The sequence below is a fragment of the Myodes glareolus genome, chromosome 7 (genome assembly GCF_982192425.1).
Source record: "Myodes glareolus chromosome 7, mMyoGla1.1, whole genome shotgun sequence".
In the NCBI taxonomy this organism is placed as follows: domain Eukaryota; kingdom Metazoa; phylum Chordata; class Mammalia; order Rodentia; family Cricetidae; genus Myodes; species Myodes glareolus.
The window spans coordinates 81,626,451-81,652,575 of record NC_142032.1 but is presented as its reverse complement, the minus strand read 5'-3'; the positions used below and the strand labels follow the sequence as shown (position 1 = coordinate 81,652,575).

General features: G+C 44.8%; 1 protein-coding gene across 2 annotated transcripts in view; it reads left to right on the top strand.

Moving 5' to 3' along the window:
* Prkcb (protein kinase C beta) overlaps window positions 1–14,752 on the top strand; it is a 344,919-nt gene extending 330,167 nt beyond the window's left edge. Inside the window, exon 17 of one of the 2 annotated variants that reach the window (XM_087908489.1) lies at window positions 14,098–14,752. In XM_087908489.1, the coding sequence (XP_087764615.1) occupies window positions 14,098–14,250 (153 nt within the window). In that variant the 3' untranslated portion in view covers window positions 14,251–14,752. Of the gene's footprint in view, window positions 1–7,898; window positions 11,478–14,097 lie in introns of those variants that run through there. The other variant, XM_087908488.1, reaches the window with a different exon arrangement.
* The last annotated feature ends 11,373 nt before the right edge of the window (window positions 14,753–26,125 follow it).

Below are 26,125 nucleotides of genomic sequence, written 5' to 3'. Positions count from 1 at the left end.
CTGATAACATGGAACGGGATGTCCTAGTGGAGACTATCAAGAAGTGAGAATGTGGGAGCTACTTGATTTGGAGGAGACAGAGAACAGCTTCTCTGAGGGGGTGGCGTTTAGACATATTTGGTGTGCTATTTTTAAATTATAATTAAGAAAACAGAAACAAGACAAACTCGGTATCAGACACAAAAGACCCTTCCTGGGCTGGAGGGGTGTCTCAATGTTTAGTGCACTTCCATAGCAACCTGAGGGCTTGGTTTAGAAGCCCCACAGTTCCTACAAAGCTAAAGAAGGTAGCTAGAGACAGGAAAACCCCAGAAACTCTCAGGGCAGCCAGTTCGGAGTCTGGCGCACACAGATGGCAGCAACAAAGAGACCCTGCCTCAAACAAAGCTGTCATTGTCACACACTGTAATTTATAGAATGAGAACTTATTATATTCTTTTAGAAATTATATACAAAATGATGTTGTTTGGTATCTTTCTACATCTTGTTTATTAACTTTTCAAAGACTTTTGCATGGTGATACATCAACTGTATGTGTCATTATTTCTGTCACTTTTCCCTATTGGTTAATAGATGGTTCTAATTTATTTTCTTCCTCTAGTAATTTCTTGGATCCTGTGTCCACATGGGCTATAGGAACATAGAGGAGGACCAGGAAAAGCCTCTCAGGGAGTGACTCCCTGCTAGCAGCAGGGTGTGTAGAAACTAATAAAGAGAAGTAGAACAGGTGGGAGACACAAGTTCTCGGTAGAGGAAACATCCTGGACGAAGGTGGAGATGGGCAGGGCGTGTGAATATCCTCAGGACCAAGACAGTTCGGCTTGGCTCTAGTGTGCCGCAGGCTGGTGGATAATGGCAGAGGGGCGATGGACCAGAAGGCTCTAGTGTGGTACAGGCTGGTGGCTAAAGACAGAGTGGCAATGGACCAGAAGACCACGGAAGGTGCTCGTAGAAAGGCATTCTAAAGAGTGTGGACTTTGAAGCCAGGTGAGCAGTACACACCCTTAATCCCAGCACTCAGGAGGCAGAGGCAGGCAGATCTCTGTGAGTTCAAGGCCAGCCTGTTCTACAGAGGGAGTTCTAGGCCAACCAGGGCTACACAATGAGTCCCTGACTCAAAACAAACAAAGAATGTGGACTTTGGGCGATGGGATGCATTTGAGACAAGGCAAGCAAAAGGCCTAGAATGTTCCCCGCCATCCATGGTTTCTTTTAGTTACCTGTCAATCACTGTGTCCAGAACCATTAGGATATCAGGAGAAGAAGAAAAAAAATCTTTTAGTGAACTATATTATTATAATTGACCTGCTTATTGTTGGTCTTTAATCTTTTACTATGTGTAATTTATATGTTAAATGAAGAAACTTCCTATAGAGGGTTTGGTGATATCTACCATTTCAGGTAACCCTAGCCCAGGGGATCTTGGAAAGTGGCTCTTGGGATAAAGATATGGGTTCTACTGTCTTTTGACCTTTTGAACATCCTTATGCTGGGCACAGCTGAACAAACACCACATCTGTTTGTTTTCATGGTGGCAGGGATGGAACCCGGGGTTCTCTGTGTGGGCAGTGAGTGCTTAACTGCGGAGCCACACTCCCATCCCACGCTTAGTGGCCACGCTCCAAGCCGTCGGCAACCTACTGAGACAAAACCTTGAAGGGGGTAGGCATGTCTCCTTTGCAACTGCTCCAACAGATCAGCTTCTCTGCCTGGGCTTTTAGATCCACGCGCGAGCATGATTCCATCAGGCAAAACTGCTCACTCCACTCCCAGAATGGGTGCCCATGGTTTAAGTACCCTAGTTGGCTTCATCCCCTGTCCTTATGCCAGAGGCCTCTCTGGCGAACCCCGATGACAAGAAGGTTGGATCTGCTGCCAGGCGCTAAATGAGGCTAGAGTATCTACCCAGGACAGTCAGGGAGGCAGGTGTGGCCCAGACTACGTTGATAATTAGATCCCAGCCACCAAGCTACCCATCCTCTCCAAAAACACAGCAGGCCCAGGACAGATCCCAGGCTCTGCTTCCCAGGGGCTGATGTCTCCATTTAGGGAGCACCCCTGAAACTAATGGGCAGTGACAGCTCCATTTGAAAAAACACAGAAACACTTAACAGGGAGGCTGTGATCTGCCAGCCCTATATGCTGCTTATTAGCAGGGAAATCATGCTCTGCAGTGGCTTTGCCCCCTTGCTTAACCCCTACTTCCTGCATCCCCTCTGTGGTATCTCACATAAAGGTTTCATTGTTCTAGGAAGGGGTGGGGGTGGGGGCAGAACTGCTAGAAGCGGTTTCTCAACTCTTTTCACAGCCTCCAGGGAGCCCTGCAAATCAGCAGCCTTCCTTCTAGTGGAGATGGGAAGTGGATTTATTTATTTACTTACTTACTTACTTATTTATTTTGAGAAAAAAAAAAAAAAAAAAAAAACGGTCCCTGAAGATTCCAGTGGTGGCTCCTTTGGGTCTTGACATCCAAGGCTCAGAAAACCAGAAGCAGAAATCCCCTATGACATGCCATCTTCCACCAATGAGCCCTCTTAACCTGGCCCTCCACTCACAACCCTGCCCACCCTTTGTCCCCTCTGGACAATGATAGTCATTTCCATCCAGTGCCCTAAAGCCAGTCTAGTCCTCAACACTCTCTGCTCCACACTGTCTCCCCACCAGCCCCCTTGGCTTCCACACTGTAATGTTAAACCTGCCATGAAGGAACAAACACACGGCTTCAGTCCCCTTTCCTGCAAATATGTTCAACACTTGGTGGTACTCACGCTCCAAGCAGCTCAAGCCAAAGACTCAAGGACACCAACTCCTCTTTCTCTCCTCCAGTTCCCACCCACCTGCACATCATGTCAACACTAGATGCAAATGTGTTACAGCCCAAGTCCAAATGCATCTTCCCCGCAACCCCCTTCCTCCAAGCCCTCAACCTTTCTCAGCTGAAGGTTGCCACAGTCTCCTACCTGGAGTCATCGTCTCCAGTGTCACCCCCTGTCACCCACAGCCTGCATTCTAGACAATCCTGGTGACCTCAGTTAAACCCAACAGATCACGTCACTTAGAGCTTCTCAAACTGAGCTGAAAATTCCCTGTCCTTGCATGGCCATGGGGATCGTGCTCTGGGACCTCCCCTGTCCCTCCTGCCCCTTGGTCACTCTACTCCCACTCTGGCTTCGCTGGGGATGGCAGCAAGAACATTCCTGCCTCAGGGCGTTTGCACATGCAAGCCTCTGCGTGCAGTGTTCTTTTTCTGAGACATCCAAATGACACCTCCCTCACTCGCTTCGCCCAGCACATGCTCAAAGGCCGTTTCCTTAATTGTGAATCAAATATGAGCACATTTTGTGTACTTCGACTCTATAAAAATCGTTTTCTCAGGATGGCTAGAAAGATGATTTAGCAGTTAAGTGTACAATATTGTTCTTGTGGAAGACCCATTCTCAGCTCCCAGTGTACCTATTAGGAAGCCTGTGACTCCAGCCCCAGGAAATCTGATTCCCTTGTAGCGCAAATTCTAGTTGGTCTTAATATTGAAAATCTGGAATTAGATATCTGGCTAAATGCTGAAAGATCAGAGAAGTAACGAAGCCAGCCACTAGAGAGACTTTACCTCCACTGAATCCTCAGACTCTCTAGGAATCCTAAGACTGAATGCCTGAGCAGCCAGCCACTAAAGAGTTCTTTTACCTCTACCAATGCTCAGAGCGAAGGAACGATCCCGTCCTCAGACTGCATCTCCTGACTACATCTGTTTCCACCAAACCTCAGACTGCGCTGAGCTTCTGTCTCCTCCCGCCTTACATTCCTCTCTCTGCTCAGCCATATCCCTACCTGTCTCCACCTCCCTAGTGCTGAGATTAAAGGCATGTGACTCCCAAGTACTGGGTGCCATGAGCCACCCCTGCGTGACTCTTTCTGTTCGAGATTGGATCAACTTAGTGTAGCCCAGAGTGGCCTTGAACTCACAGAGACAGGAAGGAATGTGGCTGGGCGGAGAGAGGAATGTACAGCAGGAGGAGGCAGGAGCTCAAGGCAGTTCAGTCTGAGGACTTGTAGAGACAGGATACCCTTCCCTTCTGAGAATTGCATAGAGGTAAGAACTCCAGTGGCTGGCTGCTCTGCTTCTCTGATTTTTCAGTTTTCACTTCCTAATATCTGACTCTGCGTTTTTATTATTCAGACCGAATAGAATTTGTGCTATGCTCTCTCTTCTGGCCTTTGTAGGCCCCTGTACTTAAGTGCCCACATCTACCACACATACACATAATTTAAAATAAATATAAATGTTTTAAAAACAGATTTCTCTGGCTAGAAATATAGCTCAGTGGGAATATACTCATCTAGTGTATGTGAAACCCCAAGTTCAATTCCCTGCACCCATAAAAAAGATAATTAATTCTCCCCTTTTATAATTTTCCTTTGGGTTGTATTTTTCTTATTAGCACATAATCACACATAATCACTTAACTTATAATTCATATTTATAAGTTAATGGTCCCTTCTGTAGTTGATGTTGCAAATACATTTTATCTAGTTTGTTATTAGGCTATAGGCTTATTTGTTATTTTGTTTTTTTGTTTCTTTCTTTTTCTTTTTTTAATTACACATACATTTTTAGTTTTTAACATCATTAGGCACAATTTTCTTTCTTGCTTCTTGGTTTTAACCCTTTGGAAATGTCTTTTTCACTCTCAAATTATAAATACATTTTTAAAGCTTTTTTCTAGAACTCCCTTATCTCATATCTTTGCATAATCTGAAATTTGCCTTTTCGTGTTCTTTTATTTTTATCATTTGTGTCTTTAAATTTCCCATAGCAGAGTAAATATGAGATAAATTTTTCACAATGTAGATATTATTCTTCCATTAAAGTTGATGGGTACACTTGTATGTGGTATGTAAAATGTTTGTGTGTGTGTGTGGAGGTCAAAGGTTGATGTAGTGGGTATCTTCCTCAATTGCTTCCGATTCTGTTCTTTGAGCCTGGGTCTCTCACTGAATGAGGCTGGCCAGCAAGCCCAGGGAATCTTTCTGCCTTCATCCCCCTGGAGCTGAGATGGCAGGCACACACCACTGTGCCCGACTTTTTTTTTTTTTTTTTTTTTTTTTTGTATGTGTGCTGGGGCAGAATTCAGGTGCTCATGCTTGAGTGGCAAGCGCTTTACTGACTGAGTCATCTTTCCAGCAGCAAGTATATTTCTTTAAGCTTAGCGAGAATTTTAAAACTTGAACTCTGTGGTCTTCAGTTTTTAAAACTTAAGTGGCTCTGAACTAAGCCCTGTTCAGCACTGTGCACAGCAGATGCTTCACAGAGGAAACAAGAAACCAGCCCAGCCCCTTGTCACACAGATCACTTCCTGTTGTTGTCATCAGAACCTCGAACGATCAGACCCACGGTTGCCTCTGTTTTACAAAAGAGGAGCCCAAGACATTCAAAAATGTCCCCCAGAGTTGTCCAGCCAGTGATCAACAAGAGGCCGAGATTCCCATCCCTGAGCTCACTTTGTTCAGGCTGCAGCTGTTGTCCTCCGACGGTGCCGGTCCATGTGCCTCTGCTAAGGCTCTACAGAGACACTTGCAGGTCTTCTATCAGTGCTCTTTCACCCTCACGCGACAAGAGCTCAGGCAACCCCCAGTGTCCCTTCTGTATACGCTCAAATTTAAAGAAAAAAAAAAAAGCTTCCTTTTAGCAAAGTTTCCTGCCCAACTTTTTAGAGGTGTTTCCCTTGGGACAGCGCTTCTGCCCGTGGTTTCTCTCGGTCCTTAGCGTGTCTGAGTTGCTCCCTCTTGGTCTGGGACAATGTTGAGGGAAGTTGCATCATTGGCAGATGGGAGTAAAATCTGTGCCTTGAAGAGTTAGCAGATGAATTTAAAAGATCCCTTGAGCAAAGCCAATAGAGCAGGGCAGCTTCATGGAGCGTGCCTGGTGGCCATCCCTGTTACTATCCACACACACCCACCCCCCTACTTGGTGTGCCATTTGAAAGGTTCTTTCAAGGTCTTTCCTGAGCCCCATAACACCTGCGCCCCCCCCCCTTAGTTCTCAGCTAGACTTGCCCTGAATCTTACAACCATCATATCCCAAAATGGAAATCACTAATTATTGCCTTTCTGAATTTTCTCATGTTCTGTCTCTGCTGTTGAGGTAACCATGCTGTCTATCAATCAAAACAGTAACTGCAACACCTAAGCCATGGTTTCCGCTCCCCCTTCTGCCCCATCCCACTATTCAGTCTGTCACTTCCTCTCGGCTGTATACATCAACTTGGAGCCCAAGATCCTGACTCTGACGTTAGGTGGGTCCGGCTCCACCTACAGCACTGGTGGTTGCTGCTTGACCTTGAGCAGATGACTTGATCTTCCCGGCCTCAGTTTCCTCATCTATAAAATGGAGGATAATGTTTGCGTTAGTCCCCTCCTCCTTTCTTTGAATTGTGATTAAGTACCTCACAGAAGCAACTTAATGGAGGAAAGTCTGTTCTGAGCCACAGTTTCGGAGGATATTGGTCCACCAGAAGGCAGGGCGGCAGCAATGTGAGGCATCTGGTCACATGGTGGGCAGGAAGCAGAGCGTGGAAACCTAATCCGAAGCGGATATCGTTTTCAAGGCCTGCCCTCAGTAAGCCACTTCCATTAACTAAGCCACAGTTCCAAAGATTCTATAACCTTTCAAGTTGGTTAGTATCAATTGTTTGAACACATAACTCCATGTCCATTGAAGCCATAACGATGATACATGTCATAATGCTGTTGAGAGGGTTAAATGAGATAATTTGGATAAAGCTCTTTGCCAGGTGACTAGCCATGGCAAACACACAACATAGATTACCTGCCGTTATTGTGACTAATATTGTCATAGGATTAGGTCGATGTTGCCTCCTGTCTTACTTACTTTTCTCATCATTGTCACCAAATACTTGGTAAGTGGCAAGAGTGTAAGGTGTCTGGGTCACTTTGCATCAGCAGCCAGGAAGCGGTGAGCATTCAGGAAATACTGCCCAAGTATAGAACCTCAAGGCTTGCACCTACTAACTCACTTCCTCCAGCAAGGTTCCGTCTCCTAAGGGTTCCACAACCTTCCAAATCAGTGCCACCAGCCGAGGACCAAGTCTCTGAACCCTTGATCACGTGGGAAACACTGTGCATTCAAGCCACAGCACCTCGTATAGACACCAGGATGCCGAGGGTTTCCCTGCACACGGTTTTGCTGGGAAGGAGCATCGGCAAGAGCTCTGATGTGGCACCTCCTCTCCTTTCCCTAGGCAGGAATTCTGCATGTGCATCCCACATCAGGTTTCCTGTTTGGAGAAAGTGTTTGCTTTCACCTTCTGGGGCCTTGTCATTAAAGGTCAATGATTAATCCAGAGGGACTTTGTGGTGCCACAGAGATCTTTTGATTGGGATCTCCCTCCGCTGGCTGGTGTTTGAAAACTATATTCGGTTGAACTATTAGCACCCACTGTTCCTGACCAAGAGCACTTAAAGAGATCTGCTGCTATAAATGATGTGCTCACCAGGTGATGTATGAACGGGTCATTATTGAAATCTGTCAGTATTAATCACTGGGGACGAGTGACACGGGTGGGGACATGCCACATGCTACTAGTCCCACCATCTCATGCCTTTGCCATGCATCTCCTGACTTCCCAAGAGGAAACCAGGACTGACCTGAGTACTACAGCACTCGGAGGACAGGAGCCCACGGTCATGTTCCAAAGGTCATGAGGATTTTGCATTTGACATTGCTCTCATTTCTGATCATTAAAACAGCCTCTCTGAGTTTCCCAAAGGGACGGGATTGGAGGAAAACCACACCCGGTTCTGTTCAGTTCTGCTTTATTTTGGCGTTTGGTTTTGTTTTGTTCCCACCCACCACAAGTTCTTTTCTCCCCCTCTCATAGTGTGGGCGAAATGCTGAAAACTTCGACCGGTTTTTCACCCGCCATCCACCAGTCCTAACACCTCCTGACCAGGAAGTCATCAGGAATATTGACCAATCAGAATTCGAAGGATTTTCCTTTGTTAACTCTGAATTTTTAAAACCTGAAGTCAAGAGCTAAGTAGATCTGTAGATCTCCGTCCTTCATTTCTGTCATTCAAGCTCAACAGCTATCATGGTGACATTTTTTTTTTAAATCATTGCCAAGTTACATCTGTGTTTTCTTTTCTGATGAGGCTAGAGTGGCCATGTTTCAGAACCCAAATGTCCTCAAGTAGTTTGGAGCATCTCGAGGAGATGGGATTATGCAGGTGGCATGCGGAAAGTGCTGCATAATTGAGACACGCTCAAAGTCCTCCTACTGTGTGCAACCCCAGCATGTCAGCTAGCAGGCCCACTGGGGAGAGAAAAAGCTTGCTTTCTCTCCCTCCTTCTCTGCACCGCCATTTTTACCCCGACCGTCGAGTCTACATCCTCCCTACAAAATGGATGGATGAGCTGAATGCTAACAATAGCCTTTCACTTTCCAGACTGGGAGCTTGGCTTGAATCCAACTGTATGGCTGCTTTGCCCTAGAGGGAATCCCTCCACACTGCCTCTTCCGCAGGCAGTAGAGCTTTGAAAAGAACAGGCTAAAAATAAAATTTTATTTTTATTTTTTAAACTCAACGTTAAGACGATTATCTAAGACCTGAAAGAAAGAAAGAAAGAAACCAAGCAAACAGGAATGCGCTTTTAGACAAGTCAATCTAAAAGCACTTCCGGGGTCAAAGGGCAACCAGCTTGCGTGCTACCACCATGCTGCAGTTTCTAACGCTGTGTGTCTGAAACTGGTACCCTCATCCCCCAAACTACTCAAGAACGGCATTTGGTACTGTTCCTGGAACCACATGGTCACTCTAGCAAGGTCCCAAAGGACCGTGATTTTACATTACATTTCAAACGTTATTTGCCTTTTTTTTTATTTCTGTCATTGTTGAAATGCAAACAAACAAACCTATATATATATATATATAAAAAAAAAACAAAGTCACTTTGTTACACGTGCTTTAAAACTATGTCCAGATGTCATTAATCACAATGGCCTGCTTTGTTTGGCCAAGAAGACGGGGCCTGGCAGACTTGTGCCTGTTGGGAGGGGGTTTGTTCAGGTGTACCGCTGGTGTTGGAGAATGGATACTGAGCTCTGAGAAAGACACCAGCTCTCCAAACCACGATGGTTGCATTCTCCGGTTTGATGTCCTTTTGCAAGATGTTTGTGGAAATGTTCATTTGCTCTGCAGTATCTGTTCTGATATTTTTCTCCTAGCATCAAGGTACAATAATAAAAAAAAAGACAGAAAAGAAATGCGATTTCAAAGAAAACTGTACTATTTGAACAATGAGGACCCACACTACAAAGTAGGGCCCAAGGAAGGAACTCAGGAAAAAGGGGGCTGAAGCTGCCTCTTATATAGCCTCAGTGTTCAACCAGCCAGAGAGCAGGGCCTGGAGACCATTCAGGGAATGCCTGGTGGCCTAAAATGGGGTAGGGTAGACAGGCTACACTGTCAGAGTTCAGAGTCCATATTCTCACCAGCGTCAAGCTTAGACACTAGCTAGGAATGTGCCCAGGGTTCTTAAGCTTCTCAACAAAATCGCTGCTCTTCCAAGTTTGAGCTTTCTTGAGCAAGCAACTCAGTGAGCTCCCAGAAGCCAAGTGGTGGGAGAGACTTCATTTTCCTCTGGACAGATGAGGACTGCAGATGACCCCTCACCCTTGCCTACAGCTCAGCTCCCTGCTCCTCTATGGCAGTCCTAAAGGGAATTCTTATCACAGGTCCAAAGATTTCCAGGCCCTCTGGGGTTTCTGAGAAATCCTACAGAAATTATGAAGGGAAGAACTTCTCCTCCTCTTTAAGAAAATATGAGTTGGGGTTCTGCTGAGGCAAAGACCCTCATAGTTCATTTTTTCCTGGCTTCTTATGTCACTCTGCTTCAAGCTTGGCACCTGTCCCTTTTAGATGATGTGAAGCAAACTTGATGTCCTAGCTGCCGATCTTAGGATGCTAGCGACAGGGAGAGATCAGGGCAACCTCACTCCTCATTTTATTATTGGGGCAGCTGGCATCTGGAGAATGGAAATATTTTCCTGAAGGTTGGTCCATGACAATACAAATAGGAGGCATTCCAACCTCCCAACACCAGGCGGGCTCTGTTCATTCTGAAACAAAACAAATATCTCTGAGCCATATACACACTCCCAAGGAAGTTATGTAGGGTCTTTCATCTGGTTACTAAGTCACAAGGCTTTGGACATATGCTCAGAATAAAAACCACAGTGAATCGTTGGGCCATTGGCAAGTGATCTGAGACAACCTGAGAAAACAATGTAGGAAGGATGGATGGTAGATTAGATAGATAGATAGATAGATAGATAGATAGATAATAGTATATATGTAAATATATACACTACACTCTACATTTTCACATTCTTGACATTATTTTTCAAGGGCCACAGCTTTCAGGAATAGATACTCAAGCCAAAGTCTCCCTGCCCTTAGCGTACCTTGCTGAGGGCGGGTCCCAGCAACTTCTGTGGAAGTAAGGGATCATTAATTGGACTTTCTACTGTTTCCTCTTCTACCAACTTTGTAGATCAGAGGAAACCAAAACACAGCTTTCATCACATAAGAACTCGAGGGAAAATTTTGGAATTTTATCCAAGAAGAAATATTTTTATTTATTTTTGCAGTCATCCACTTATGCCCCCTCCATCCATTCAGGTAACACTTATTAAGCACCAGCTGTCAGGTTGGGTGCCAGAATCATGGTGAGAAATATTAAAGATGCAGCCCCTCTCCTTCTCCCTCTCCCCCAGCATGCTGTTTGTGGGAAAGACAGCCATAAAACAAGTAACAAAAAGCAGGATGCAGTCTAGAGTCCCCGGGTTTACTAAGAAAATCGGCTATGGATGTCTTTGACGCTTCTTAGTCTCTCTACGGACCACAGTTTAAAGCCGAGGGCATCCTCTCAACTTAGGTTTCTACAGCGATCATGTAGTGTGGAGGGTAGGGAAGGAGAGAGGTGAGAGGGACTCTTCTAGAAGGCCAAAGACACAATCTCCATATTTGATCAAACTACAGAAAGCTCCCCCAAAGTCAGCAGACAGGTACCAAGTTATCTCTCCTTGTGAAGAAAGGGAGCTACCTGGCTTTATGCCTTATTTCTGAATCTCGAGTGTCACCTCTCATGGTAAATCACTCAGATAGCCACAGACCCTCTTAGAATACTGCTGATCACAGCACATGACCCTTGCCGGTCACGTGACCCTTGCCGGTCACGTGGGACCCCTCTAGCACACCTAAAACAGGCTTCAATTTTCCACCATTACAAAATAAAGCAAGATACATATTTAACTTCTGGGAGAATTGAAGAAAAAAGAAAAATGAAATGGAAGAAATTAATTAAAGTTGTTAACTGTGACCAATTGTATGTCTGGATCCATGAATCTACCTACCCCTTTACGATCTTAGGATTCTCGCTGATCTCTTCCAAGAAAGGACAGGATCGTGATTAATGATCCATGGGAGGCCAGTGGGGTTAATACTCTTCCTGGGAGGAGTGTTTCTGTTCTCATGTGACTCCAGATGTTACAACCCCAGAAAGAATTGTCACAACAAAGGGGCCCATTCCCTCCCAGCAGGCTAGGGTAAAATCCTGGAGGATTTTCGGAGACCGCTCAGGAGATGAAGCCCATTAAAAGGAAGTCTTATTTGGAATACATGGTTTATTGACGTATAGCAAATAAGAGAAGCCTTCCAAAGTTAGAGTTGGTAGGAGGAGAAGTTCTGCCACATCCTCTCAGATAAGGATGGCTAAGTAGGGAGAGACCCCAGAAGAGGAGCTGCCTATCTTCTGGCCCCAGGTCTGCCCTTCTCCCGCCCACATGAGGCTTCTAGCTTCCAGACCTTGCCCGTACTCAGTTCACTTCATCCTGACTCCAAGAGCAGTGTCTGTTTATGTAAGCCTTAGGATTGATGGATGTAACTGCTCTCAATTTACTTCAGTGTGAAGAAAGATCTGCCTCAGTAATTTCCCTCAGTAAGGGAAAGCAGGGAGGTGCCCCTTTAATCAACTCTTCTTTGATTGGTTCAATGAGTGCTTACGAACAGCCTACTGTGTGCCCATGAACAGCCTACTGTGTGCTCGGTACTGTTTCTGGCATTGGAAGCACAGTAGCACAGGCACAGACAAGGGCCTTGCCCTCCTGGGAAAGAAACAGCGTGAATTTCTCAAAGCAGTAAATGCATAGAAGACAATGGGAAAGGCGCTGACCTGTGGCTTGTAGTTTCAGGGCAGAAAAAAAAAAAAAGAAAGAAAAGAAAAGAAAAAAAAAAACCAAACCAACCAACCAAACAAACAAACAAAACCAGACAGTATTAAAGAAACCGAAGACATCCCAGTTTCCCTCTGGATCAAAAAGTAGCACATTGAGTGCCCAAGCCTAGAACCTTCCACAAAAGGCACACCGCAATGTGTGACTAGGACACAGCAAAAGATGGCCCGCCATGTAGAAAACAACTTCATGAGTAGCCTGTCCCTCTCTGCCCACACTCTTCCAGAGGGCCTCCTGATGCCAGCTTGTCCCTCTCAATCCCATTACCCTACTCAGACACCCCAGGAGGAAGTAGGGAATAGCTTGCCTGTCTCAGGGAAGCATCCAAGAAGAAGTAGTTTTGAGCCTGGCGACAGGAAATCCCTATCAACCAGTCCCTCTGTTAGGGGCCAAGCCTACTAAGATTGATCCAAGTGAGTCAACCAGCAAACTCCAGTGGGACACAACCTTGGCTTCAGCCGGGCACCTGCTACCCCGTGCTCGAGGATCCCAGGCATTGTGAAGGCAGCCCTTAGGACGTCTCTCCAGCCAGAGCAGCTATAATGAGGTAAAATAGCTGCTCTGTGGTCAGACACAAATCATGAGCCCACTCCTGCAGTCTTGGGCAAGTCCCTTCACTGACCTGTGCCTCAGTTTTCTCATACATCAAACAAGGAGAGGTAAGGACATCAACTTTGCCTTCTCAAGACAGGTGAGGTGAGAATGGGAAGAAGTAATGGACTTACAGGAACCCTGGAGAGGCCAGCACATCAGAAAGACCCATTAGTCAGCCCACATTGACATAGCTGGTGGAACCCACCTCAAACTGGAGCTAGTGATACCTATACACATGCAGTCACGCAGGCAGGGAAGGAAGGAAGGAAAGAAGGAAGGAAGGAAGGAAGGAAGGAAGGAAGGAAGGAAGGAAGGAAGAAAGGCAGGCAGGCTAGATTGCCAGCTATGAAAGGAGTAGTGTTTCATTTTTCGACCTCACCTTCTTAGATCTTACTTCCAGTTTGGGATTGTGTTTCCTATAAAGTGCACTGCCAATGTCTTTGAAGAGACTCTCTGGCTCATGAAAGCTCAAATCTGACTTTGTTGTCAGCTTTTGAGCAGTCCCCCGAAGCCTAACTCCTACCAATCTTGTTTTGAGAGCTGGATCTAAAACAGGAGTTAGGTAGACCCTAGGAGATTGGCCTAACTTGGAACCACATCGTCTGACATAGCTCCGACTCCAGCAGGGATGTGGAGACAGTGACCAGTGAGTCTCAGACATCATGAGGATGAGGTGGGCGGTGCTTAGCCTCTCGCAGTGAACACTGATTTGCTTTCCGCACCTGACCAGAGCAGTATGTTCAAAACAGTTCTCATTTTTCTTTCAACGAAGTCAGCTTCTGACCACAGGGGTCGCTACTGAGTTATTTTCCTCTAGGCTACTCAAAGCGCTAACTAACTCTATGACTAGTTAGTTAGTTAGCTGTGAAAGGAAGTAGTTACCAATGTAACTCACCTTGAAGGCAAAGCATAGTACTCCCTTACACACACACCTCTTTAGGGCAATTCTTTAATCAATGGATTTTTTTTTTTCTCACAAAAAATTCGCACCAAGTTTTCTGCCCCAAAGCTAGCATATACTATGAAGTGAAAGTCGGTACATGGAATGCATCTGCTAAAAGCTGTCCGCACAAGGCTTTCTGACCGCTCCAGAGCTTTTTATCAGCCCTCTGGTAACTGGCATGTCCTGGTCATGTTTCTTGCTGCTGCTTCGGCTTCTGTGTTAATGTCTTTGCTTTCCATTTGGCAGAGAGACAAGCGAGACACCTCCAACTTCGACAAAGAGTTCACCAGGCAGCCTGTGGAACTGACTCCCACTGACAAACTCTTCATCATGAACTTGGACCAAAATGAATTTGCTGGCTTCTCATATACTAACCCAGAGTTTGTCATTAATGTGTAGGTGAATGCAGCTTCCATTGCTGAGCCTGGGTGTAAGACTTCAGGCCGAGTGTCTGTGACCAATTCCAGTCTTCCAGGATTCATGCCCCTGCTGGCATCCATCATGTGGAGAGCTTGTCTTAGAGGGCTTTTCTTTGTACGTATAGCTTGCTAGTTTGTTTTCTACATTTGAAAATGTTTAGTTTAGAATAAGCGCATTACCCACTGATAGAGGTACAGGTTTCCAGACTTCCAGAAACTCATCCAATGAACCAACAGTGTCAAAACTTAACTGTGTCCGATACCAAAACGCTTCGGTATTTGTAATTTTTAAAGCCAGACGCTGATGTTCCTGGTCAAAGTTTTTACGGTTCCTGTCTATTACCCCTTTGAATGCCACCTAAGCATGACCGGTATTTTTAAAAGTCGTGAGTAAAGCTTTGCAGTTACTGTGAACTCTTGTCTCTTGGAGGAAACTTTTTGTTTAAGAATTGGTATGATTAAACTGAATTCATACATGCAAACCCTCTTGTGTGCATATCTGTTTCTAAACATACTGCATCACAGATGGGAGGAACACAGACGGACATTGCTGGCTGACATGTGTCTTTCACCAGTGTTGATTTTATTTGCATTGAAACCACTATACACACTTAAAATGGAGCATGTCACATGAATTTTGTGGATTTTTCAGAAGCAGGGGATAGAAATTAGAAGAATGGCAATGATTCGGCTTATCTTTCCATGTGGAAGTAATTCAGCAGAACTAAGAAATGTCTGCATTACTGGGCTGGGCTTTAGCTCAGTAGGTAGAATGCTTACTATGCGTGAGACCCTGGATTCAATCCCCAGAACTGCCTAAACTAGGCAAGGCGGTGCGTGCCTGCACACCCAGCATTTTTAAGGTAGAGGCAGAGGAGGATCAGGAGCTCAAAGGCATCCTCTTCTCAGCTACATAGCGAGTCTGAGGCCAACTTGGATGGAACCTTGTCTTTAAGTGTGAGAAGGGATGGTGAGACAGGCCAACAGGTAAAACTACCTGCTACCAAGCCTAAGGACTCAAACTTGACTCCCATGACCCACACAGCAGAAGGATAATATGAGTTTTTCCAATGTGTCTTTTGAGGTCTACATGTATGCCATGAGGTGTGTGTGCGCGCGCGCGCGCACACACACACACACACACACACACACACACACACATATAAAATGTAAGAAATTTTAAGTGTACACATCCTTTGGAAGCCATGTGTTCTCAATCTGTCACACTACCTACCACACTCTATTGTCTTCTTCCTTCCATCTACCTCCCTGATTGCTATAGACATTTGGGGCTTTTCCATCTGTGAGCCCCAAGCTTGATGATCTTATGATTTTCCTGGACCCACAGTCTGGGTGTCTAACCCTACTCCAATCAGTGTGGTTCGTGATTATTATTAAATATGAAATACACTGGTCTAGAGAGAAGGCTTAGCAGTTACAAGTGCTCACTGTTCTTCCAGAGGGGTAAGTTGCTTCCCAGCACCCACACTGGGCAACCTACAACTACCTGTAATTCCAGTTTCAGGAGATCCAGCATTCCCCTAGCATCCTCAGATATCCAGATGCACAAACACGCACAGACACACAAAACACACCGCATTAAGAATAATCCCTAAAAGCAAATACAGAATATTTAATAAAAACTTTATGATAAAACTCAACAAGGAGGCCGATATCAGTAAAGACTGAACACTTGTGGTCCTCGAGGATATTACTGATGGAATTCCATGTTTTTTGTTTTGTTTGGTTTTTCTGTTTAACCCTAATTTAACTCAACACTTGCAAAAGGGGGGGAAAAAAGTACACTTTTTCCAATGGCCACATTTGCTCAGAAAGACACAAGGAAACATGGGAAAATGGAGGATTTCTTCTGCACGCTGCTGGTGAGATGAGACGCCCCGCTCCCAGCGCAGAGTGGCTCAGCACTGAGTCACCCGAGTCGCTGACTGCATCCGTCTCTGAATGGAGCCGTGCTTCTGTTTCATTTTGGAAATGTGCAATAACGCGGTCCGTAGCACATGCCTTTGTAGCTGCTAAGGCTGGTGGGTAGCAGAAAAGAGCAAACCCGTCATACACCACGTACATCCTGGCTCCACGGCTTATTCATCCCCGCTCTTGGAGGAGCCCCAGCAAACAAATGGGCAGATACAGTAAATCCATTGATCTACGAGTGAGCTCGTCTTTGGGGAAGTTTAGAAACCCTGCCAGTGAAAATTGGCTGAAAACAACTTCAAACTTGAGGAATCACGGTTCTACGCAGCATTTATGAAAACAAAAGTATATGGATCCATATAGACATTTGGCAATGTGTCCCATTTAAGACTGTATTAGAGAGGCAGTTACCAATCCCTGTCAGCGTCTCCTACTTTTTCTATATGCTGCTGTCTTTCATTTGGTGAGCACTGGGCACCTGTGCTGGGCCAGACATGGTTCTGGGTGTGGGGATCACAGAGCCCAACACCATAGTCTAGGACTCGCCACTCACAGGGACGTGATGGCTGCAGAAGTCTCGCTTCACTAGGATCCCTTTGCTGGGATCATGTCTTGTGAAAAAGAGAGGAGGTCCCTATGAAATGGCGCTAGAGGATCCTCTCAGGAGGGACTGGTGCTCACTTTCAATCCTGACGACTGTCACAAATCCCACAAATCTACAAGTGGAAGGAGCAAGCTGACTCCCTAGAGTTGTCCTCTGATCTCCACACGCATGCGGTGGCACACAGGTGTGCATATGCACACACACAAAATACATGAGTATGTGCTGGTTTCCAATAACAAGAAAGTCTTGTGGTTTACCCTGATTGGCTTAGCCTGGTCCCGTGTACATTTCTGAGCCAAGCACTGTGTCTGGGTAGACAGGAAGGGCAGGTGCTTTGATTGGCCGGACCTAAGTTGTTAGCTATTAGTTAGCTATTGCCATGTTACAAGCAACCTCTAAACTAACACAATGGGTATTCTCTCTCAATATCTGTGGATTTGGGATATAGGTGTGGCTTAGCTAGTTGACAGTCTCATTAGGTTTTAGTCAAGCTGTTGGTCAAGGTAGGATCATGTGACATTCAATAGAGGGATCAACGTTCACTTCCTGGTCTTATATACTTGCCAACAGCATCAGTGCCACATCTGGACACAGAAGCTGGCTTCTGGGGGCAATGGTCACATGGGAAAGACCAACGTGGAGATCAGTCTTTGCATCCTTACGTCCAACGTGATATCTCACGTTGTTGTTTTCTAGTCTTTAGAAATCATTCAGTAAGCTCAGCCTAGGCTCAAGGGAGAGTGATGAAGCCACAGGCGACCACCAGGAGATGGAATGTTTGAGGACCATCTTGGAGGCCTCCTGCAGCACATATTGTGAACACCACTGCTGCAGCCTGAAGCAAAGAGTCACAAGAGCACATGAACTCAGAATGGTCTCTCTGAATGAAACACTCCACTTTTGGAACAAGTGGGGATGTGCACACACCACAAGGGTAGATTCTTTACATATGGGAATTTAAGGTTTCCCTGGAAATGTATGGGACCAGAGATCCATGAGAGACAGGCCAACACTGGGAAACAGGTTCAGGAACAGCCCACCTGCTGTTGCATTGGTCCCCAGGGTTGTCTGTTGTTTCATAGCAAGCTCAGTGGTTAAGTCAGGGGTTCGAATCTCACCCTCTGAGGAATTATATCCCTTTGTCTTCAGGAACACAAGCTCCACTAAGATGATTTGACAGAAAATCACTCATGATATAACTTTACATCAGTTATCTAGGACTTCTTGAAGATTTATTTTATGTGTGTAAGTGCTTTGTCTGCATACACACACACACACACACACACCACATGCATGCCTGATGCCCTTGGAGGTCAAATGAGTGCACTGGATTCCCTGAAAATGGAGTTACAGAATGTGAGCCACCATGTGGGTGCTGGGTGAACCAGGTCCTTTAAAAAAGCAATAAGTGCTCTTAACCACTAAGTCATATCTCCTGCTTGAAATTCAGTTATTTCTGAAACCAACTGTTTGTTTGGATCATGTAACATGAGGGGGCCTGCTTGTTGGGGTTTATGTCCTGTCTGGTACCCCCCAGCTGTTTAGCTCCAAAGAAAATAACACAGAGGACTCCGTAAGTTATAAAGCTGATTGGCCCATTAGGTCTAGCCTCTTACTGGCTAACTCTCACATCTTGATTAACCCATTTTTCTGATCTATTTTAGCCATATGGCTCAGTACCCTTTTTAGTGGGGCAGATCACATCCTGCTCTTTCGGTGGTCTGGGCGGGAGTGGGGGATCAACTTCCTCCTCCCCAGAATTCTCCTGCTCTCCTTGCATCATTTCCTCTTCCTGTCTGGTTTTCCCGCCTACACCTCCTGCCTGGCCAATCAGCATTTTATTTAAAACATGATTGACAGAATACAGACAATTCTCCCGCACCAGGATCACATGGAGATTATTCAGGTCTGGGTACTTCAGGTTATCTCAGATGGGTTTGTCTGTGTATCTCAGGCTCCTGGGAAGTCAACTGGCAGCTGCTAAACATGGCCTTATCCATATCACACTGGATTGACAGATTAGGAAAAGCTCCATGGGCTGTTTATTTTTGTTTCATGTCCTTGATCTCTAATATTCCAGAAATCTGGAACAAACTACCTACTATAGTGGTCTTAATGACTCTAAAGAGCAGGCAAGAGAGAGAGGCACAATTAACAACTATTCTTCAATGCTTCCTTCCCATATGGCAGTTCAAGGGGAGGAGAAACAGGTGCCACCTGTTTAGGGCAGCAGACTTTGCAAAAGCAAATAAACACAAGAATGGGGAATATGTATGACCCAATTTTGACTCTACCATACAGTCTCTCAGTGCAATCATTTAGGAACATGGAGAGCATCAAAGAAACAAAGCAAACAGGAAAGAAGTTCCCAGGGATGTCCAGCGCTCCCCACAGTCACTCTAGCCTCAACAGACAAACTGTACCAGAGCGTCGGTTTGCTAGCTAGGTAGCCAGAGCCTTACTGGAAAGTAGCTGGCACAAGCTCTTTGAACCAGCCGTGGCAAACTCTCAGAGCCTCAGATTGACAACTGTCATCATTTTCTTTCTCCAATATCATATTCAGGCTGAGATGCTGTCGAAATGAGGAAGGAAAGCAAGGCCAAAGAGATGAGAACCAAATCGAGAAACTTAATCTGGTGCCAGCTACCAGTATCTGACTCTAAAGCTCCCAAAGCTGGGTATCTCGGATCCTTGTGTCCCTGTGGGGTTTGATGGAGAATGCCCCAGCCTGTGTGAGATTCGGCTGGGGATCATCCCCTGGGAATTGATGCTGACTTGGAGTTAATCCCCATGTCCCCAGACAGTAGGTTTGAGTTCTAAAAGTCTTGTCCAGGGAGTGAAAGACTCTCCATGAACTGCAGAGTTGTGTACCATGAACGCTGGCTTTCCTGACATTGAGCCTGTGTCTTAGTTATTAGTTATTGTTCTATCGCTGTGAAGAGACACCATGACCAAGGCAACTCTTAAAAAAGAAAGAATTTGGGCTGGAGAGATGGCTCAGGGGTTAAGAGCATTGCCTGCTCTTCCGAAGGTCCTGAGTTCAATTCCCAGCAACCACATGGTGGCTCACAACCATCTGTAATGAGGTCTGGTGCCCTCTTCTGGCCTTTGGGCACACGCAGAATATTGTATACATAATAAATAAATAAATATTTTTAAAAAAAGAAAGAATTTAATTGGGGCTTGCTTACAGTTTAGTCCATGATCATAAGGGCAGAAAGCAGACAGGCATGGTGCTGGAGCTGGAGCTGAGAGCTTCACATCCTGATTCATAGACAGAGAACAAGAGGCACCAGACTTGATGTGGGTTTTTGTACCTTCAATGCCCACCCCAAGTGACATACCTCTTTCAACAAGGCCACAACTCCTAATCTTTCCCAAACAGTCCCATTAACTGAGGACCAAGCCTTTAAACATGTGAATCTATGGAAGTTATTCCTATTCAAAACCACAGCCAATTCAAATGAAATCATGTGTCAGGGTAAAATTCAAATGATCCTTGAAAAAAGATGCAAAGATAGTCAGTCTTCTTTCAGTCATCCTCGATGTCCACAGATGAGGGGGGAAATAAACACTTAGAATAAATGTGTTCTGAATGAAGATCTGGGCTTTCATTTCTATTTGGGATCACAGCCCTAAGGCCAGTTGGAATGTATAGAGAACTCCTGGTTAAGATGTGGGTTGTAGCAATCTGTGGCTGGTAACAGACACCTAACCACTTACAGCCACACACTTACTCCCCGTTCCAGTTCTAGAGTCTGCGCGGAGCTTAGCAGGGAGCTCTGACTCAGTTTGTTTGGAGCCGCAGTCAAGGTATTGGCTGGGATTGGGGCCTCATCTAAGGTCATCTAGATAGGAATCCCCTCTTAAACTGCTTTCATGGCTGTCGTGAGGATTCAGTTGCTTGAGAGATACTGAGTGGAGCCTTCACAAAATCAGTATCCTCATCGATGTCCTAAGACTGGCTAATTCTTGAAGAGTAGCAGATAGTAGTTCATAGTTATGGATGTTGGGAAGCCCAGGAGCATGATGGTTGTACCTGCTTTGTGTCTCGGAGGACCTTCTTGCTGTCCCATGATGAGGTGGAGGGCATCAGATGGTAAGAAAGAGCAAGCTTGCTTGCTTGGGTCCCTTTTGCTTTAAAGGCACCAATAACATCAGAACCTCACCCCCACAATCTCATCTAATTCTAATCTCTTCTCAAAGGTCGCATCACCAAATTCCACTAGTATATGCCTTTATGGATTCTATTTACAACATAGGAACATTTCGGGGAACACTTCCAGGGCTTAGCAAACAGCTCACTTCCTCAAAGAGTCCAAGCCAAGGGGGTAAATGCAACAGAATACTGTTAAGAGCTCTGTTTTCTGTAGCTTAGTCACAATGACATCAGCATTTCAGGTTTTCTAAACAAGGCTCATTGTAAGTTACATGGTCTGGCACACACTCAGGAGGACTCACCCAAGGTGTAAATAGGCAGAAGGGAGACGGTTGAGCCATGTCAGAAGCTTTCTACCAGATAGCATGTCCTGGTACATGGGAGAATGGTGTCTTAGCTGTGTCCAGTCTCTGAGTGAGACACAGTGTGTTTTAACAATGTACATAGGCTTGGAAGAAAGAGGAAAAAGAATATAGACGGTTATAAAAAGAAATAAATAGTTTAAAAAAATAAAACAAAGTCTTTAAAGAGATAGTAAAAGTAATATAAAAGAGTATAGACAGTCATAGATTAAAGGAGTAAAGAAAAATAAGTCACATAACAATGGAAAATACACAGAAAGTCTGGATTATTTTTATTATTGTATTTTCTTTAAATTTTTTGATTGCAGAGAGACATTTGATTCTGGGAGCTGCTAAGTTAAACCAACATGAAGGTATCTCGACTTCACAGTTTGAGTCTAAGGTTATGCTACTTTGGAAAGAGGTTCTGCTCTTATGTCCACAGGAAATAAGAATCTGTGGGTTCCTTCCAGGATAATGTAGTTTGATGGACCAAGACCCTGAAAGGTCTCCAAGAACCCTAAAAATACTTTGCCCAACAAACAGAAAGAAGCAGCTTGGAGAAAACTACACTCAAACTCCCAAAATAATTGTTTATAAGTGTTTATTTTCATTTTAAAAAGGTTGGTTATAAATGGTTAATGGAAATAAGATGGGTATGCTATAGAGATAAATACTTTGCATTAGTATGGATCTTGGTTATTGATACATATTTAAGGTTGATTTTGTTGTACTGTGTATATGTATTTCTGCTCTTGTTTAAGGTATTGTGTTTGTGCAGCTCATTTAAAAAGGTAATGTATAATTAAGAAATATAGGTTGATAGGCAGTCATTTATTATAGTCAAACTTGTAGTCATGATAGTTAGGGTTTCTAGATATACAGAGATATATTTCAGGTGGATAGGTAGTCTTCAAATCATTCAAAGACCTACAGAACACAGCATTTAAAAGGTTTTAAGAACTTAAGACTTTTCTCAATAGTGAGACATATGTGCTTCAGGTAGTATCAGTTACTTCAGAGAGGTTAATGGGCATTGAAGAAAGTTCTTATGGAATTTGCCTTCAATGTGACAAGGCTAGCCATTTGGGCAAGAAACTGCTCTTGGACTGCTTAATGGTATGCTATAAGTATTGGACACACAAGACCCATAGAAAAGTGACTGCTGAACTTTCCAAAAGATAGAATGGTCCTTCAGAGTTCCTACTTCATGGAAGAAACTGCCAGACAAATTTTCCATCTTCGTGGAAAAGTCTGCCAGATACTATGGGCCCGTAGGCTGAAGATGAATGCCCCAACAGTTACAGAAGAACTTTGGGTGACTGCCCAGGCAGCGAGATGTCTCTGTCAATTCTAGAATTTTAGAAGTTGCTTGATTGCACTTCCTGTTTATTTAGATAATATTATATTCTTCTGGGGTTCCTTGATGGAGTTGAAGACAAATAGTTATAGTTTTCCTTAGTTATGATAAAAGGTAAATTAGATAAAAAAATTTAGACTCACAAAGATAGGATAGATGATAGAGCATTTTCCTTAGTTTACCAAATATAAATGGACTAAATGTTGTAACTATAATTCCTGCTTAATAATTGTTTTGTATATGTAATTTTACTATGTTAAAGTTAAAGCCTTCCTTTTTATTTAAACAGAAAAGGGGAGGTTACATGGGATATCCTTCTGCATATGTGTTGCTTTTATTGGTTAATGAATAAAGCTGCTTTGGCCTATGGCAGAGCAAAATATAGCCAGGCTGGAAGAGATATATAGAGAGAGTAGGCGGGGTAAAAAAAAGATGCCATTTAGCTGCTGAAGGAGAAGGGCATGCCAGAAACTTACCAATAGGTCACAGCCTTGGAGCGATGCACAGATTAATAGAAATGGGTTAATTTAAGATGTAAGAGCAAACTAGGAATATGCCTAAGCTATTGGTCAAGCAGTGTTGTAATTAATATAGTTTCTGTGTGATTTTTGGGGTCTGGGCATCTGGAAAACATCTTACTACATATCTGAGCTAATTAACCAACATGGGAAAAGGTTTGTATAGTCTATGGCTTTGAAAGTTCCAGTCCAGGCGTAGGTGACTCCATGTTTTGGGCCTCTGAAAATGATATTGGTAGGTTGTATCACAGAGCAAAACCACCAATACCATGAGCCTCGAAACAAACAGAGGAAGTGAAGGAACAGAGTCCCTCAAGCTCCTCAAAGTCATGTCACCAGTGGCCTAAGGAACTCCCATCAGGCTCCATCTCCTAAGGATCCCACCATCTCCCCCAAGAGTGCCATCCTAGGACCAGCCTTTTATAAAGCTCCTGGACCTGTGGGGGACATTTATCTAATCCATAAATAGATAGCAGTTCCTAATCCTGAAACTGGGTGGGGGAGATTTACCTTCTTTGAAGAGAATCTTACAGAAATAATTAAATTGAGGATCTTGAGCTGAAGAGGTTGCTCTGGCTTGGCAGGATGAGCCCACCCTCAAGGTCCTCACAAATACCCTCATATGGGAGAAACCAAAGGCAAGGACCCCGACAAAAGAGGACAAGGTGACAGACAGTATGAAGCAGAGAGAGAAGGGAACAAGTCAAAGGCTGTGCCAGATGCCAGAAGGCATGTCCCCTAGAGTCTCTAGAGAGTAGGGACTTGCTAGCTCCTTTATTTCACATTCCTGGCTTCAAAGACCATGGAAGGACACCTTTCTCTGCTTTAAAGCCACCTAGCTTGTGAAGATTTGTTACAGTAGCCCCAGGACACTGATACACCAGGATGCTCATTATTGGTTGGCATCTGACCTAATGGTTCTTGAATGAATCCAACAGTAGTATCAAATCAGAGCCCTTCGCTGGGCAGTGGTGGCGCACGCCTTTAATCCCAGCACTTGGAAAACAGAGGCAGGTGGATCTCTGTGAGTTCAAGGCCAACCTGGTCTACAGAGCGAGTTCCAGGACAGGCCCCCAAACTACAGAGAAACCCTGCCTCGATAAACCAAAAACCAACAAACAAAAGCAAAGCAAAGCCAAAAACAAAACCAGAGCCCTTCTGTACAAGGATACAAGGATTCCACGCAGAAGTGCAGAGGGCTATGGGATCTCACTCCCAGCTCCCAGGAAGTTAGACAGGAAGAAAGGGCACTCAGATGGCTAGAGGAAGGTAGGGTCCCTACCCCTTCCCTAGGGTCTGTCTCTTATAGCTAGAATGGGATCCCATGTCTGTGGGTGTCGCCCTTCTAGGGACCCCCAGAGACAGCCGCTGCTTTGTACAGTTCAAGTCTGGGGACAGCTTGCCTCCTCCTCATTTACACCCACCTGGGGTTGGCGCAAACTCTTTTTGTCTGATGCAGCTGAGAGTGGTGGAAAGCTACAGAGGATGGACAAAACTCGCAGGCCATCTGCTCCTCTTCTGTGTTTTGTGAATTTATTTTCAAATGTTAAGCATTTGGTAGCAGTCGTCAGGCACCCTCTCAAAACCTAACCATTTGGCTAAAGACGCTCGCTCCAAACTCACTCGGCGATCAGCAGCTCCCCAGGGTTTGGAATAGGGGCTGAGCTGTATTTTGAAACAACATCCTCAAATATTATCATATAATTTGATAACCAGAAAAGGAAAATATGATGTCTTGTTTCTATGATACAGACTTCGGGAAAAGAAGCCTGACAAAAATGTCGCCAGATGAGCTATTTGGAAAGTGGAAGAAGTCCTTAGTCAAGAAAGTACGGAGGCTGGTGGGGTGGGGGTGGGGCTTACAGGAGTCCCTTGGACGTGCTGAGACTTGTATGTTTATTAGGAAGGAACATATACATGCAACTTTTAGGTGGCAAAGCTGGCATAAGCACACATGTATATGCACACATACATATATACACATGCATGTATGTGCATGTATATGTGTGTATACACACACGTGTGTGTGACATGCATCACAGGAAGGACTGTCACTTTGATTTGGCTTTCACAGGACTGGGAAGCAAATTCAATCAACATCTCATAATCAGATAGGAAGGGACCTACTGCAGCTTCTCAAGAGCATGCAGAAGTGATCAGTTGCTTGGCATGAACACTGCCCCCTCTGCCCTCAGTCAGGGGCTGAGTTTGGGAAGGTCTGGTGCAGGAAGAGACTCTCACTCCGAGGAAAGGTTTCTTCTCCAGGTAGTGCTCTCTTGATGCATGAGAGAGAGATCTGGGAATGCTGAAGGGAGTCAGGGATTTAGGAGGTTGTAACTGAAAATGATCTTCGGTCCCCATAATTAATCACCTTCCCCTTTGGCCAACATAAGAATGAGAACTGGAGGCTGATTGCTGGAATATATTTCCATTTCATTCAGACAACTATTAAACACTTGACCTTGGTAGGAGCAAAGGGGTTACTAGAGGGCACCCCAGAGTGTTTGAATCCTGGCTCTGCCACATGCCGGATGCCTAACCTTGGGGAAGCCCGTGGCCCCCCTCCCTGTCCACTCACCCTTGCAGTAGGTCGGCAGTTGCTTCTTTAGGGCTGTTATGGAAGCTGAGTGAAGCCGGATGTTTTAAGTGCTGAAGAGCTATTATTTTAGCTGATCTGCCCAGCAGGTAAGACAAATGCATAAAGCAGTTTCTGAGAAAGTGGACATGATGTAGCCGAAGCTCTTAACCTGGGGAGTGCTTGTCTATTCAAAGCTTGGTCCCTTCAAGTAGTGACTGTAGAGAGTGGAGCCCGGAGCTGTCACCTTCCCCTTGCTCAAGAGAAGCTAGGAAACAGATTTTTTAAAAAAAAACATGAGATGTTCTGATTTTGAAATCTGGACCATAAATTCTCATTTCTGAAGCTCTAGGCTGCGCAAGTGAA